Source organism: Petromyzon marinus, chromosome 2 (genome assembly GCF_048934315.1).
Source record: "Petromyzon marinus isolate PM22_M1 ecotype Great Lakes invasive population chromosome 2, UKy_Petmar_22M1.pri1.0, whole genome shotgun sequence".
In the NCBI taxonomy this organism is placed as follows: Eukaryota; Metazoa; Chordata; class Hyperoartia; order Petromyzontiformes; family Petromyzontidae; genus Petromyzon; species Petromyzon marinus.
In genome coordinates this window covers 16,647,813-16,660,736 of record NC_133668.1, presented here as the reverse complement: position 1 = coordinate 16,660,736, position 12,924 = coordinate 16,647,813, and the positions used below count along the sequence as shown (strand labels likewise).

Below are 12,924 nucleotides of genomic sequence, written 5' to 3'. Positions count from 1 at the left end.
TTAAAACTTTTGATTCGTATCTTTATTTCTTGAACAGAATTAAAAACTTAGCTTTCCAACACATTTACAAAAATACAACCTCATGGGCCAGAGGCGCGTGGAGAAATTGCCATGCGGTAAGAGCACTCCTGCGAGCTGGCACACATGGAGCCACCACACAGCTGACAGCCCCACAGCACAGATAATTATTTACCAGATCATACATTCTGATGGCAGAATACCTAATACACACAAGGGGTGGTCGAAACATTCCAGTATTGAGTAAAACATTCGCTTCACTAACTTAAGATTGGTATAAAATCCCAATATTTATTTAATTGCCTACCTCCTGGTGCAAGCCTCCCCACGCTTTTGCCATAACAAGCGGTGGCACAATCCATCTGGCTCTGGCACCTGAGCTTATCTTATCAGGTGGTCATCCTCGCAGGTACGTTCTCTCATTTGGCTACCATTGCATCACCAGACTTGCATTACCAGTCTTTAATCCATCCAATGATGTATTTTACCTAAACCACTGAGTCAATATACCCCTGATATACATTTGTTCTGAGATCAGTGCTTAATTATAATCCCCAGGTGTGTCATTCTATTTGTGTAATTCTAACCATATGTCTTTCCATGCTTCTTTGCACACTTTTCAACTTTGATACACTGATCTGTAATTTATTTCTAATTTTATGTTACGAGAGCACATTAAAGGGGGTGACTATGGAAACGAAAGTTGTGCCTGTCCGAACAACCATTCACATATCTGTACATCTGACCTTGCAACAGCACCATTTGGTCAAATTGTCACTTTCAGTTCATGTAGTTTTATGTTACGTTTTTGCTTAGTTTACATTTCATGAACTCGTCGGATCAGGATGAGAGCTCATTCACACAGGAGCAAGTATAACTCATCACTGCCTCCCACCCTTGCACTCACCTCTTTTGAGAGGAGGGACTATTAACTGCAGAGTATGCATTAATAGTGTTACTACTCATACAGTTCATTCTGTACAAAGAAACAGCAAATTGTATGATAATAAAAACACACAAAAAGAGTACAGGAGAAACAAGCAGAATGTATTGTGACATGCTAAAATGAATAACAGATAAATATTATCAAAAACTGAGCGTTTGGATTTCTTTTTTTCTAGAAATCCATCGTCAAACGTGCTGATGAAGCCGTGCGTGTCTTGGGGCTCATGGTTTTAGTTCAGAGGCCCTGCGCTGTTTGCTGCGGACATCGTCGTGCTGGGTGGGTCCCGTTCACTTGACTCGCTGGTTGTCGGCTGGCCATTATGGGAGGTAGTCCTGGGTTACCATCCATGCCAAGGGTCATGTCGTCTCACCTCCGGCTGCTCGGGCGATACCGTGAACTTGGCGATCCATCCATGCCAAGGGTGATGTCTCATCTCCGGCTGCTCAGGCGATACCGTGAACTTGGCGATCCATCCATGCCAAGGGTGATGTCTCACCTCCGGCTGCTCAGGCGATACCGTGAACTTGGCGATCCATCCATGCCAAGGGTGATGTCGTCTCACCTCCGGCTGCTCAGGCGATACCGTGAACTTGGCGATCCTGTCACGACAGTTTCACTAAACGAGGGCCGATGGGCCAACCAGCCGATATCCACATCTTTACTGCCTTTGAATACAAATATTAGTTCCCATTATTGGATTTAGATTTGTCAAACGTTATTCTTGGCTGTGTTAACTTTATGTGAAGATGTTGCACCGTACAGCCAGGCAAGATGCTGTCTATATCACTCATTAAATGTGTTGTGTGCCACCCTTAAGATGTATTTGAGAATCATGATCGGTTACTAACTTTTGGAGGTCAACTTGACCTATCACCCCTCCACAGTGCTTATAAAATTAGTGCCACTTTGTGAAAGGTCAGCAATAGTTCCATGGAGAAAATGGTATGGAGAATGGGACAGTAGAATTTACAAAACTGACTGAGGGCACCAATGAACTTGAGCACCACACACTCATTTGAGCAGGGCGACACTGTCTTTGAAAAAGTGAAATGGTTTGAATGTAAGACTATCATTGCTCAACAAGGAGCCTTGGTGTATGGTGGTATTATTTGTAGCATAACATGCATTTTTTTTAATAACACAAGGTGAGTGGCTCTTGTTTTAATTGCTCATTCCCTGTTTTTTCAATTTAAATCACACCTGAACATGACAGTGTGCTTGGAATGTGACAATTGGATTGGTGCACATTGACATCTGCCAGGGGTAACCCAACATCTTTTTAGGGTCAATAAAATACATACCACTTTGTGTTCCAATTTCTGGAACTCTATTGGATATCTTACAGAGACTAGCCTCTGTCAAAGTAATGTAGAATTTCCAACACTGCCTTAAGGCTGCCAGTGAAGTCGAGCATTGCCCATTGCTCACGTGAGCAGATCGGATTCTGCACAGTACTGGCTTGTCCCAGTGGTACGGCGTGGGGAAGGCTGCGTCCCTGTACTTTACCTGGCTGCAGGCCGCCCAGACGGTGCTGCAGGGCCTCCAGGCGTCCAATGTAGTCGGTGAGCGAACGCTCGGGGTCCTGCGTCTGTGACGTGTAGGTGACGTGTGCAGGCGAGAGGCTCATGTGCTGGGCCAAAGGTGATGACGCTGCCTGCTGTCGGCTGCATCAACCACACACCCAGAGACGCGGTTTAAACACCCAGAGCACGCTGGCAACATCGACACCTTGGCTGTGTGACCGCACACAGCAGCAACTCGTTCGTCAGGATTTATTCAGTCTTTTTCACATTTTTGTATATATGTATATCTCCACTATACCGTCATGGAGCTAAGAAATGTCTTTTAAGTCTCTCAATCAATATAACATTACATCATTTGTGAAATCTGCCCCAGAAGATGACGCATAGAACCATTTACAGAATCATTTCAATAGGACCTGAGACATGTGTTTCTTTGTGATTGTGAAGAGTGGTAGCTTCACATCAATCATGTCTCTCTGCAGCTGATGATAAAGTCAAGAGCGTTAAACTCACTACAATTGAGTCTGGTTGTCACAAGAGGAGTGGCTACCTGGTTTCAATCCCATCATCGCAGCAGTGGCAGCTCAAGGCTCTGACACGAATTTATTAGCCTTATGAAGCAAGAAGCACCTACCAATGTCGGTTGCCATGTGTCATATGCAACAATGTTAAGTGTGCGTGTGCGTGCAAGGCTTTAAATTGCCGCTGCACGCACGTCGATCGCGATGAGGCAGCGTGTGGTCGGTCGCGAGTCGGCGGGGAGTTAATGGCGGAGGAGGTGGAGAGGAGGCGAGGAGACTCTGCCCTCACAGAGCCATCTGTAGAAATGCACGGATTAAGACGTAAAGCCCAGAACACACGTGGTGATTTTAACAACACAGCACAACAGGAAAACCTTCGCTCTGCATCATCATTCCCCACTGGCAACTCGCATCCATCATCCATATCTTCAGTTTCTTGCAAATCATTGGATAAGGAGACATTAATGTGCTAGACTTCCGGCATTACATGTGTGGCAGCACATGCATGTTATCAATTCAAGTTCCACTGCATCTGCTGGGTTGACGTCCTGGGCTCCTGAACCGTATGTGAGGTTGTTGACTGTTATCTCCTGATATGTATATATTTTCTCTATAATGGTTTCATTCCACACATAAATAAATAGTTGCTCAAACAACCAATAGCAGAAACATCACGTAAAATAAGTCCTGCGTAAAAAAACAGATGTATTATTATAATCTAGACAACCGAGTGTCACTCTACTCACACTCAGGTTCAGGGGTGAAATCCCAGTCAGAGGTTGCCTCAGATCAACATCCCTTTTGGATGATAAAAGTTGTCTCAGAAGGAATCGCTTTTGCCATAGGAATGTGGACTTTTCACTGGTGGCTCAGGAGCACTAAAGGGGAGGAGTTTGTTTGAGAAAGGAGGGACTTTGACTGAATTATTGTGATATGAATGAGTGCTTGACAAGCCATATGATTGAAGTAATGATACAACCACACGCACAACCATTCCATTACCACCGATGCTTCACAGAACAGGGTAATACTGTTAACAAAAAAACTGCTTTGTATCACTCACCACGTGTGAACAGTTTACATTCCATAAAATATCAACACAATGCGGCAATTGCAGCCTTACTACATTGTGACATACAGCATTTCAAAAGAGTAAAAACAAATCTCATGAAAACCTTTCCAGTGTTTTAAAAAGCCACATAAATACATTCCATATATCAGTGCATAAATTGACAACTATGAATAACCTTACTGAAAATAGTGTTAACAGTTGGACTAAACTAAATGTATAAAATTATGGACACTTTCAGTCGCAGCCAATGACAGTGGCTTTATAATCACTCCTCACTCGAACATGGTTATGCGCTAACTGTGGTGCACAGCAAGGTTGAGGAGACATGGTAAGCGGTGCTGTGGAGGACACTGCTCACCAGAGGCGCTGCCACCGCCTCTATCCATAGGACTGTGGCTCCTCGTCGCTCGCTGCCACTTACGCACCATGAATCGCAGCCTGTTGAACATGACAGCAGCAGCATTAGCAACAACACGCGCTTTCCAGAGCTGCGACACAGTAAGCGTTAATACGCTTGGCCAATCATCGTTTTGGGTGGTGCTGTGGTAGAGTGCATTATTCACAATTGGAGTGCAGTGAGTGCAAATCCCAGTCGGAGCATAGAAGTGCATTACCCCATAAAACAAAACAGCATGCAAATTATTGTTTGATGCAAATTAAAAGCTGACATAACTTCCAGGAAAAAAGACCAAGGAGATGTTTTAAGAACTACTTTTTTATGATTTTAAATAAAAAAAATTGGGCATTTACACGTGAGTGCCTGTATTTCTCCAATCTGCATTGCTGATGTTATTGCCACAAGGAAACTATGTTTTCATAATTAAAAACCTTTTGAGAGAAGATGCTGCGATTGGTTTAAATGGTGGCATCATTAATTGCCCAAAAAAAACACAAAATTCAGGCCAAAGGGAGTTATCTGGGAGTTCGCCTGAGATCTTAATTAAGCTCATTAACTTTTGTATAATGTGGTCTCATGGACAAGAATCGTCCATGACTCCATCTCCACAGTCGCTTTCACACTGGGTATTCTCTTATAGTTGACCCCTGGTGAGATAGGCGAATGAAAGCCGTCTGCGCGCTCTTCTCTTTCCGTGAGTCAGCACTCGCTTGGAAGCCTTGCGCTGTTGGTGGACGTGGCCTCTCTGCCTGTGATGGCCTGCACCTCCGCCACCTCGTTTTTGCAGGTGTCGGAACCTCCGCGCCACCTCTTATTCAGAATTTCTAAGTTGCTTAAGCTATGTTGCCATACAATTCCAAGCATGCCCGATATACATGTTATAAAAGGAAAGATGCTTCCATACAATAAGACAGACGTTATTAATTCCTGAAACATCCATCTTTTAACTCCAACATACTCTTTCAAGAGGGTGTTGTAGTCAATCACAAACCCACCGTGATTTTATTACGATTACCACTTTTTACCCAGGATAGCCTCACCGAGTCTCAAAACTGTCTTCAGAATGGTCTTGGTAAGTTTTTTTTACAGTAGGGGAGCAATGTTGCTACATGTAATCCCAATTCAGGAATTGGCAGGTAATCTTTGAGTATTGGGATGCTTGGCCAATGCCAGTAACATTGTTCTTTTTTTTGCCTTGGGGGGAAATTGAGAAACTGGATGAAATCAATGAGGAACATGGGGAGAACAGACAAACTCCACACAGAAAGGCACCCGAGTCAGGTGTAAAACACAGGCCCTTCTTGATGTGAGACGCAATTGTTAGCACTGCACCGCCCTGCGGAATGCAATACACCCATTTCCTGGAGCGTGGAGTTAACAGCGTTGCCATGCCGCAGCCTAACAGAGAGCTCTACGTCACCTCGAGATGGCTATGACGACGCGAACGGCCGAGCGGAAGCGCGTGAATGCGCGGGAGTGGGCGCCGGGGGGCCTGGTGTCGGTCTGCGAGGGGAAGGCGCCCATTCGGGCGATCAGCGCCAACGTGGCCTGCTCGCAGTCGCGGAAGCCACCCAGCAGCAGTAGCAGATATCGCTTCTGATAGACGAGGGCCTTGCGGAAGCTCTCCGCCTTCAGGTACCGCCCATACAGATGCTGCATCTGTGAAGCGCAGACACGTGGGTGACAGCAAATACAGTAACTATGTATTTGAACAAAATCTTACAGATCAGACTTGGTATAAAAAGCCCCTCTTCTCAAATGAGTAATTTGTATGCGAGTTTGTGTGTGTCTTAGTGGACACCTGTATACAATGTCTGGCCATGAACATCAATACAAAATGTGGTACTTGACTCCGTCTGAGCCTCTCCTACGTTGATTTAGGCTCATATGCTTATTGGGTGTGGTATGTGTAAACATCGGCACTGGTGGTGCATTTACCAGTCACCTCAGTCAGTGAAACCCTAATACCTGGTTCTGTCCAGTGACCTATCACAGAGCCTTCAACACTTCATGTGGTCTCAATGTGCACCCAGACTGGTGCAAGTGCTGTGGACGCGTCACCACCACTTAGTGGCAACTGGCAGCTGTTGTTGCGAGTGTGTGACAATATACAGTTGTGTGTATGAGTGTATGGTTGCCTGTAAGTATGCAGGAGCTACCTTGCTGTTGGACACATCTGGCTGGGGGCTGCCCCTGCGTAGAGCCTCTCTCTGTTGCTGGGCACGGAGCCGTGTGACCTCTGTCTCCGACTCCTGCAGTGCTGCCTGCAGGGAGAGCTTCTCCTTGAGCCACTCGGCAAGCCGCTGTGATTCCGTCACGCCCTGCAAAACACAAACCCTGCTCAGCCACAAATCGCCCAACTTCAAGAGTGAAGCATTATCTAAGAAGTGAAAAGGGCGTGAGGTTAAATAGCAGGTGTGGAGCTCGGGTTAAGAATAGGGTCAGAGAAAAGGCTTTTACTATCGGTTGGTTGGCTAGACACTGGTTGGTTAGGGTGCTTTTCTCACAATGTGCTTATTACTCTTTGGTTCTTTCGGTAAAGTCACGTAGAAATAAAATAAATAATAGAATACGACGTTTCGATTGCAACACAAGCAACCGTCATCAGGTATGAATGAATGCAAGCTCGGAGACACACACATACCCAGAGAGAAAGAGACACAGAGAGAGAGAGACAAACAGAGAGAGAGAGACACACACATAGAGGAGAGATACATAGAGAGACACACACGCAGAGAGAGACCCACACAGAGATACACAGAGAAACAACGCCTCTGTGACAAGGCATTATATATAGAGAGGGGGGGCGGGCAGAGAAGTTAGCATTTCAATGAGAGCGGTAGGGGGAGAAAAATTGGAAATTTGAGAATACAAACCTACTAAACTTAGAAATGTAATGCAATGCCACACAGAATAGTCGGCTAACACAACAGTTAACACTTCACCTGGTTGATTACGTTCTTCCAAAGATTGCTAAATTTGAAGTTTAAGTATGAGTTACTCTTTGGTTCTTTCGGTAAAGTCACGTAGGTATAAAAAATAGTAGATCACGACGTTTCGATCGCAACACAAGCAATCGTCTTCACCTGAAGACAACACAAGCAATCGTCTTCAGGTGAAGACGATTGCTTGTGTTGCAATCGAAACGTCGTGATCTAGAATTTGTTCCTACCTCCGTGACTTTACCGAAAGAACCAAAGAGTATGGATTCCTGCAGTCACGAAAGCTTCAAATCAAGATTAAGTATGAGTTGTGTGGAAATCATCCCCGTAGAGGTGGTTCAAACTTGATTTGAAGCTTTTCGTGACTGCATGAATTACTCTTGAGTTATTTCGGTAAAGTCACATAGAAAGAAAATGAAATAAATAATAAACGTGCTTATTCACCCTCCAACTGTGGCTGGAAATGAGTCCAGAATGAAACCACTGACCAGTATGGTGCAAATGTTGTCCATCACATAAGTATTAGATGCAGTATTAGATGAATGGGTGCTGGTTTGTATGGGCCTTGTCAACGAATGGTCAGTGTGCAATCGGCTCTAACAGTGACCACCATAGACCCCCATTTGCCACCACACCAGTGCAGGCAGAGGCGAGGTGCTATTGACATTCATTACAGTAAGTGCTGCTTTGTGTTTCCCAGTGCCAGAACACCTAGCACATGCCAGAATCGCCATGTGGTTCATGAAACCCTGCACTCCTATATGTCTTAATATGTACGGTATTTTACATTTCTTCTGTAACGTGGTTGTTTTTGTTTTGATTTCTATTTACTTCATTGTTGTACATTTTTAAGTTATTGCCTTTATAATTTTGGCGACTCATTTTGGTGACTCTTGCAAATAGGACTGTCCTGGTTTCGAGTTCTCACCTGCTTTAACAAAATAAACTTGAGTTTGAATCCATTTCATGCCATCCACCAAATGTTGTACTCAAATATAATTGTCATTAATAGTCACAATGATGTCTTGGATTTTGCTTTTTATCATGAGTTTGTTCATTTAGTATTTTTTCATTAATCTACAAATGAAGGTATGGTATAGAAGTCGACTCATTTGTTTTTCTCTTATCTCAGCTTCACGACATATTATTCAGCTGGGCAGTTAAATAAGGCGATATATAATCGGGTTTTTAAGTTCAAACCCTGGTTTGGGCTCCACTAAGCCTATTACCTAACCAGGGTCATATGAATGAGAACCATTTCACAAGGAGTCAACAGCGCTCGTCCTACGGAGACTGATGCTCACCATATGAATGTAAAATTTCCATCACTGGCTCAGGGCTGCCCAGAGATGAGCACTGGCCACGGCTTGTTTGAGTGTGGAGACACTTGATCTTTGTGCTCAATGTAGTAAATTCGTGGGTTGCGTGAATGGACAGGTGCACTTCAAGACGGAGCATGCCGTGGACGCACCAGGGCCACCCCGCGCTGCTGCTGCTGCCGCCGGGCGTCCTGCTGCAGACAAGTGAGGGCACTGCGTAGATCCTCCTTCTCCTGCGTCAGCAGAGATACCAGCCCTGTCAGCTCCGAGTTTTGCTGCAGCAGCCGCTCCGAGAGTTCAAGGCTCACTCGGCCCGTACCCTGAGCACACACATACAATGCACACAAACATTACGCATACACAACAAGCTCACGAAACACATACAAACATCTAACAAGTATACACCAAATTCACACACACACACAAAGATCCCCTGTATAGCCTTAACAGATTGTTGGGGCAAGTGCTGTTAGCGAGCACCTATGAAGGCCGGCATGGTACATGAAGTGGTGGGTGGTCAGCACCACACCACACCACCTGTCTCCCCATTGTTTACACACCACACCAGGTACTAAGGTACTAATTTGAGGCCTAGTTGATCTAGGGGAGGCCCAAGGCCGGTTCATATAATCGTCACTGGTGTTGGCCGTGAGTGGCAATTGAACTATTGTCGGCGCAGAGTGCTAACCGATGCGCCGCCACTCCCCACACATATATACAATGCACACACACAACACGTACACGGGCACACACATATATATGTATACTTGGATACGCAAATGCTGCACACTGGACATGCAACTATTGAAGGCTGTTACAAAGACCAGGCTATGAAGACTATGATAAAGATAAGGTGCTTCACCCATGGAGATGCTGCACTTAAAATTGGTTCTCAGCCTCAATCATTACCATTGAAACGCAAGAATCCCGAAGGTGCTTTTGACACCGTTTGCTATTGCATCATATGGCGTAATCATTAAAGCTGAAGAGTATCGCCATTGCACTGTGATGTCACCACTACCACATCTGAAAGACAATACTATCGAAGCAGCACGCTGTGACACAAGGCGGAGTGAGGCTAAGCTGCTGAGGGGTCAGCGGTGGAATGAGGGGTCGAGTGGTCCAAGCACCTTGGTGGAGCCCGGCAGCGTGGACTGCATCTGCCTCAGCTCATTGCTCAGGTCATTGAGGCTCCTCTGCATCTGCTCAAGTTCCTCGTCCGAACCATCACCAAGCAGCACCATCAGCCTGGTCGACAAGCAACATTCACTATTACACACCGTCCCGATACACCGCACCACTACACACAACGCCCAAACATTCCATGCCACTACACACCGAACCTACATACAACACTAAACACCCCCCCCTACACACCACTACACAACACACCACGACACATCCCTACAGACTGCCCCTACAAACCGCTGTAAAAATCACACCACTACACACCACAACACAGCACGCTTACACACCATACTATCATACACCTCACCTACACACCATTACACATTTGTTTAAACGTGGATGCTGTGATGGGATTTTCATCTCCACCATGAGTTGCCACGTACCGGTTGCCGATGCGCGTTACCAGCTCATGGACTCTGAGCACCAGCAGCTGCAGGCGCTGCATGGTGTTCTCTAGGCTGGTGCCGGCGAATCCCTGGAGAGACACGGGGGGCAGCGTGGGGGGGCTGCTGCCCATACTCCTCTGCGAGGTCACAGTCTGGCGCAACTCGAGCACCATCTGCTGCTCGCGCCGGCAGCACTCCTCCAGCTCCAGCTGCGGCACAGTACCACGCTGGCGCTCACGTCACAGATATCATTCGCACTTAATATGCATAACCACACCTCTCATGCAATACACCTTGAGGCGTCATGTGGTAGGGGATAATTCCCCAGTGGCAGTTGTCCCTGTGAGGGACAAAGTGACCGCAGCACCGGGCAGTAAAGGGTGATTTTGGCTTCCTAATCAACTAATTTGCAAGTACTTCATTAAATTTGGCAGATAGGGACCATTACGTCGGCACACATGACCGTGATGCTGCTCTTCATGGTTCATACAACCGTACCACCACAACTGGCAACCAAATCTCATGCTCATTTTCTAAAGCTTTACTGCAGACTGCTAAAAATATCAGCGCGTCTCTGGCACTTCAAAAAGACACATTCACATTGTGAATTCAGTGCTTCAAACAAGTCAACACGAGCTATCCTATGTAAAAACTGATCCCCTATCCTACCAACGTGGAAAGTTCACAGCTAGCTTGGGGTTGACAAAACCGATGAACACCACTCCAAGGGTTAACTGAGTACAGGGACACTTAGATTTAAAACTCTTAGCAGCCGCATGGTAGCTATGACACACTGCGTGTGCGTAATGCCTCACCAGCCGCTGCCTGGCTCTCCTGAGCTCCTGCTCCTGCTGCTCGATGTGCACCACGTGCTCGAGGCGGCACCGCTCCTGCACACTGCGCTGCTCCTCCTTGGCAGCACGCACAGACGCGAGCGTGCGTGCCGACAGCTGCTTCTCCTGCCGTAGAGCCTCGGCCGCCTCCTCCAGCTGCGCCTGCAGCTCCTGCACCACCCTGCGAAGCTGCTTGCACTCGCGGCGCTCTTGCTCCAGCTCACGGCCGGCGTGCGCCACATCGGCCTTCAGTCCCTCCACCTCCTCCCGCAGGCCCCGCTCGTGGTGCGCCGCCACCTCCCGCTCCTCCACGAGCACTCGCTCCGGAGCAGCGGCCCTTTCCTCCCCGCTATCTCCGCTGCACAGGTCGTCTACTGCCCTCGCCACGCTGCCGCTCGGGGCCTTCTCCCGTTGGTCGAGCTCCGCCGTGAGGGCCACCTGCAGCTCGCCCACGTGCTGCTTCTCAGCTGCCAGTGCGGCCTGCAGCTGGGTCAAGCGCAGTTTCAGGCTGTTCCGCTCCGCCTCCAGGTCACGCTGGTGCCTCACGGCAGCTTCTCGCTCCTGCTCCAGGGTGGACGAGAGCTGTGTGGAGTGCGCTGTGGCCTTCTCCAGCGCCACATGCAATTGCTGCCAATGATCGCAGAGAAACACACATTCACAATGCGGAAACAAAAAACAGCTCGCAGCCTGTCAAGGCAATTGAATGTAAAATACATTGCCTCCTCAACATCAAACTTGGACATTGCATAAGATAGAAGTGTTCAAAATTACGGGAATGAAGAGACTGAAATGGTTTGGGCAAGTCAATGAGATAGGAAAGAGAATGAAGAGCAAAGAAGAGGGCATGAAATGGATACAGCCAGGAAGAACAGCAAAAGGGAGATGGCTAGGAATGTGGAAGGGCATCCTCAAAGATTACCTCGTGCAGGGGGGGGGTACCATATGGGTCAACGCTAAAAGGATAGCACAGATCGGAGAGTGGAGGAACTAGATTACCTCATATGCCACGAGGCACGGGATACATATGGATAAAAGGAGTTAAATTAAGTAAAAATATGGAAAACAAAATAAACTTTTTGTGAACCTTCGGTCACAATGTTGACTTTCGCGCTGGTCTCTACACACCGTGAAAGCCGTGCCGGCATCTCCCTGACTCTCCAGGCCACAGGGTTGGGCATCGGCACCGCTCCGCCTCTCCTGGGCCAAGCCGACCCTGGACGCACTCAGTGCCTCCCTCAGACGAGAGATCTCGCCCTCCTTCTCCTGCAGTTCGGCCCTGTGCAAAGACAAAGATCCCCCATATAGCCTTAACAGACTGTAGGGGCAAGTGCTGTTAGCGAGCACCTATGAAGGCCGGAACGGTACACGAGGGGGTGGGTGGCCAGCACCACGCCCGACCGCCTTTGTCTCCCCAGTGGCGATGTTTACACACCGCACCAGGTACTCATTTGAGGCTGAGTCGACCTAGGGGAGGCCCGGGACCGGTTCAGATAATCGTCACTGGTGCTGACCGTGAGCGGGAATCGAACCCGGGTCGCCAGGTTCATAGCGCAGCGCGCTAACCGCTACACTATCGCTCGCACATTCACACAGGCAATGCATACAAATGTGGGAGAAACCTACGTAGCAGTACTGTACTTGATTACAGGTAAATGTGAATTCTTAGTCTTTTCCTCTGCCTGAATCTCTACTCTTTGGTTCCCCTTATGCAGGGTTTTCAATCTCACCTGTAACATTACCTTCCCTGCCCTTTAGATTCCCTGCACATTCTCCCACAGT

At 47.4% G+C, this 12,924-nt stretch overlaps 1 protein-coding gene across 7 annotated transcripts in view; it reads right to left on the bottom strand.

Annotated features, from left to right (window-relative positions):
• Positions 1-12,924, bottom strand: part of AKAP9 (A-kinase anchoring protein 9) — an 80,572-nt gene continuing 67,648 nt past the window's right edge. For all 7 annotated transcript variants that reach the window (XM_032960591.2, XM_032960615.1, XM_032960624.2 and 4 more), the window contains 11 exons: positions 12,271-12,421; positions 11,128-11,772; positions 10,310-10,521; positions 9,869-9,986; positions 8,891-9,058; positions 6,637-6,798; positions 5,898-6,136; positions 4,439-4,518; positions 3,203-3,305; positions 2,471-2,628; positions 1-1,563 (listed from right to left, as the gene is read on the bottom strand). In XM_032960591.2, coding sequence (XP_032816482.1) covers positions 1,523-1,563; positions 2,471-2,628; positions 3,203-3,305; positions 4,439-4,518; positions 5,898-6,136; positions 6,637-6,798; positions 8,891-9,058; positions 9,869-9,986; positions 10,310-10,521; positions 11,128-11,772; positions 12,271-12,421 — 2,077 coding nt within the window. In that variant the 3' untranslated portion in view covers positions 1-1,522. The remainder of the gene's footprint in view (positions 1,564-2,470; positions 2,629-3,202; positions 3,306-4,438; positions 4,519-5,897; positions 6,137-6,636; positions 6,799-8,890; positions 9,059-9,868; positions 9,987-10,309; positions 10,522-11,127; positions 11,773-12,270; positions 12,422-12,924) is intronic.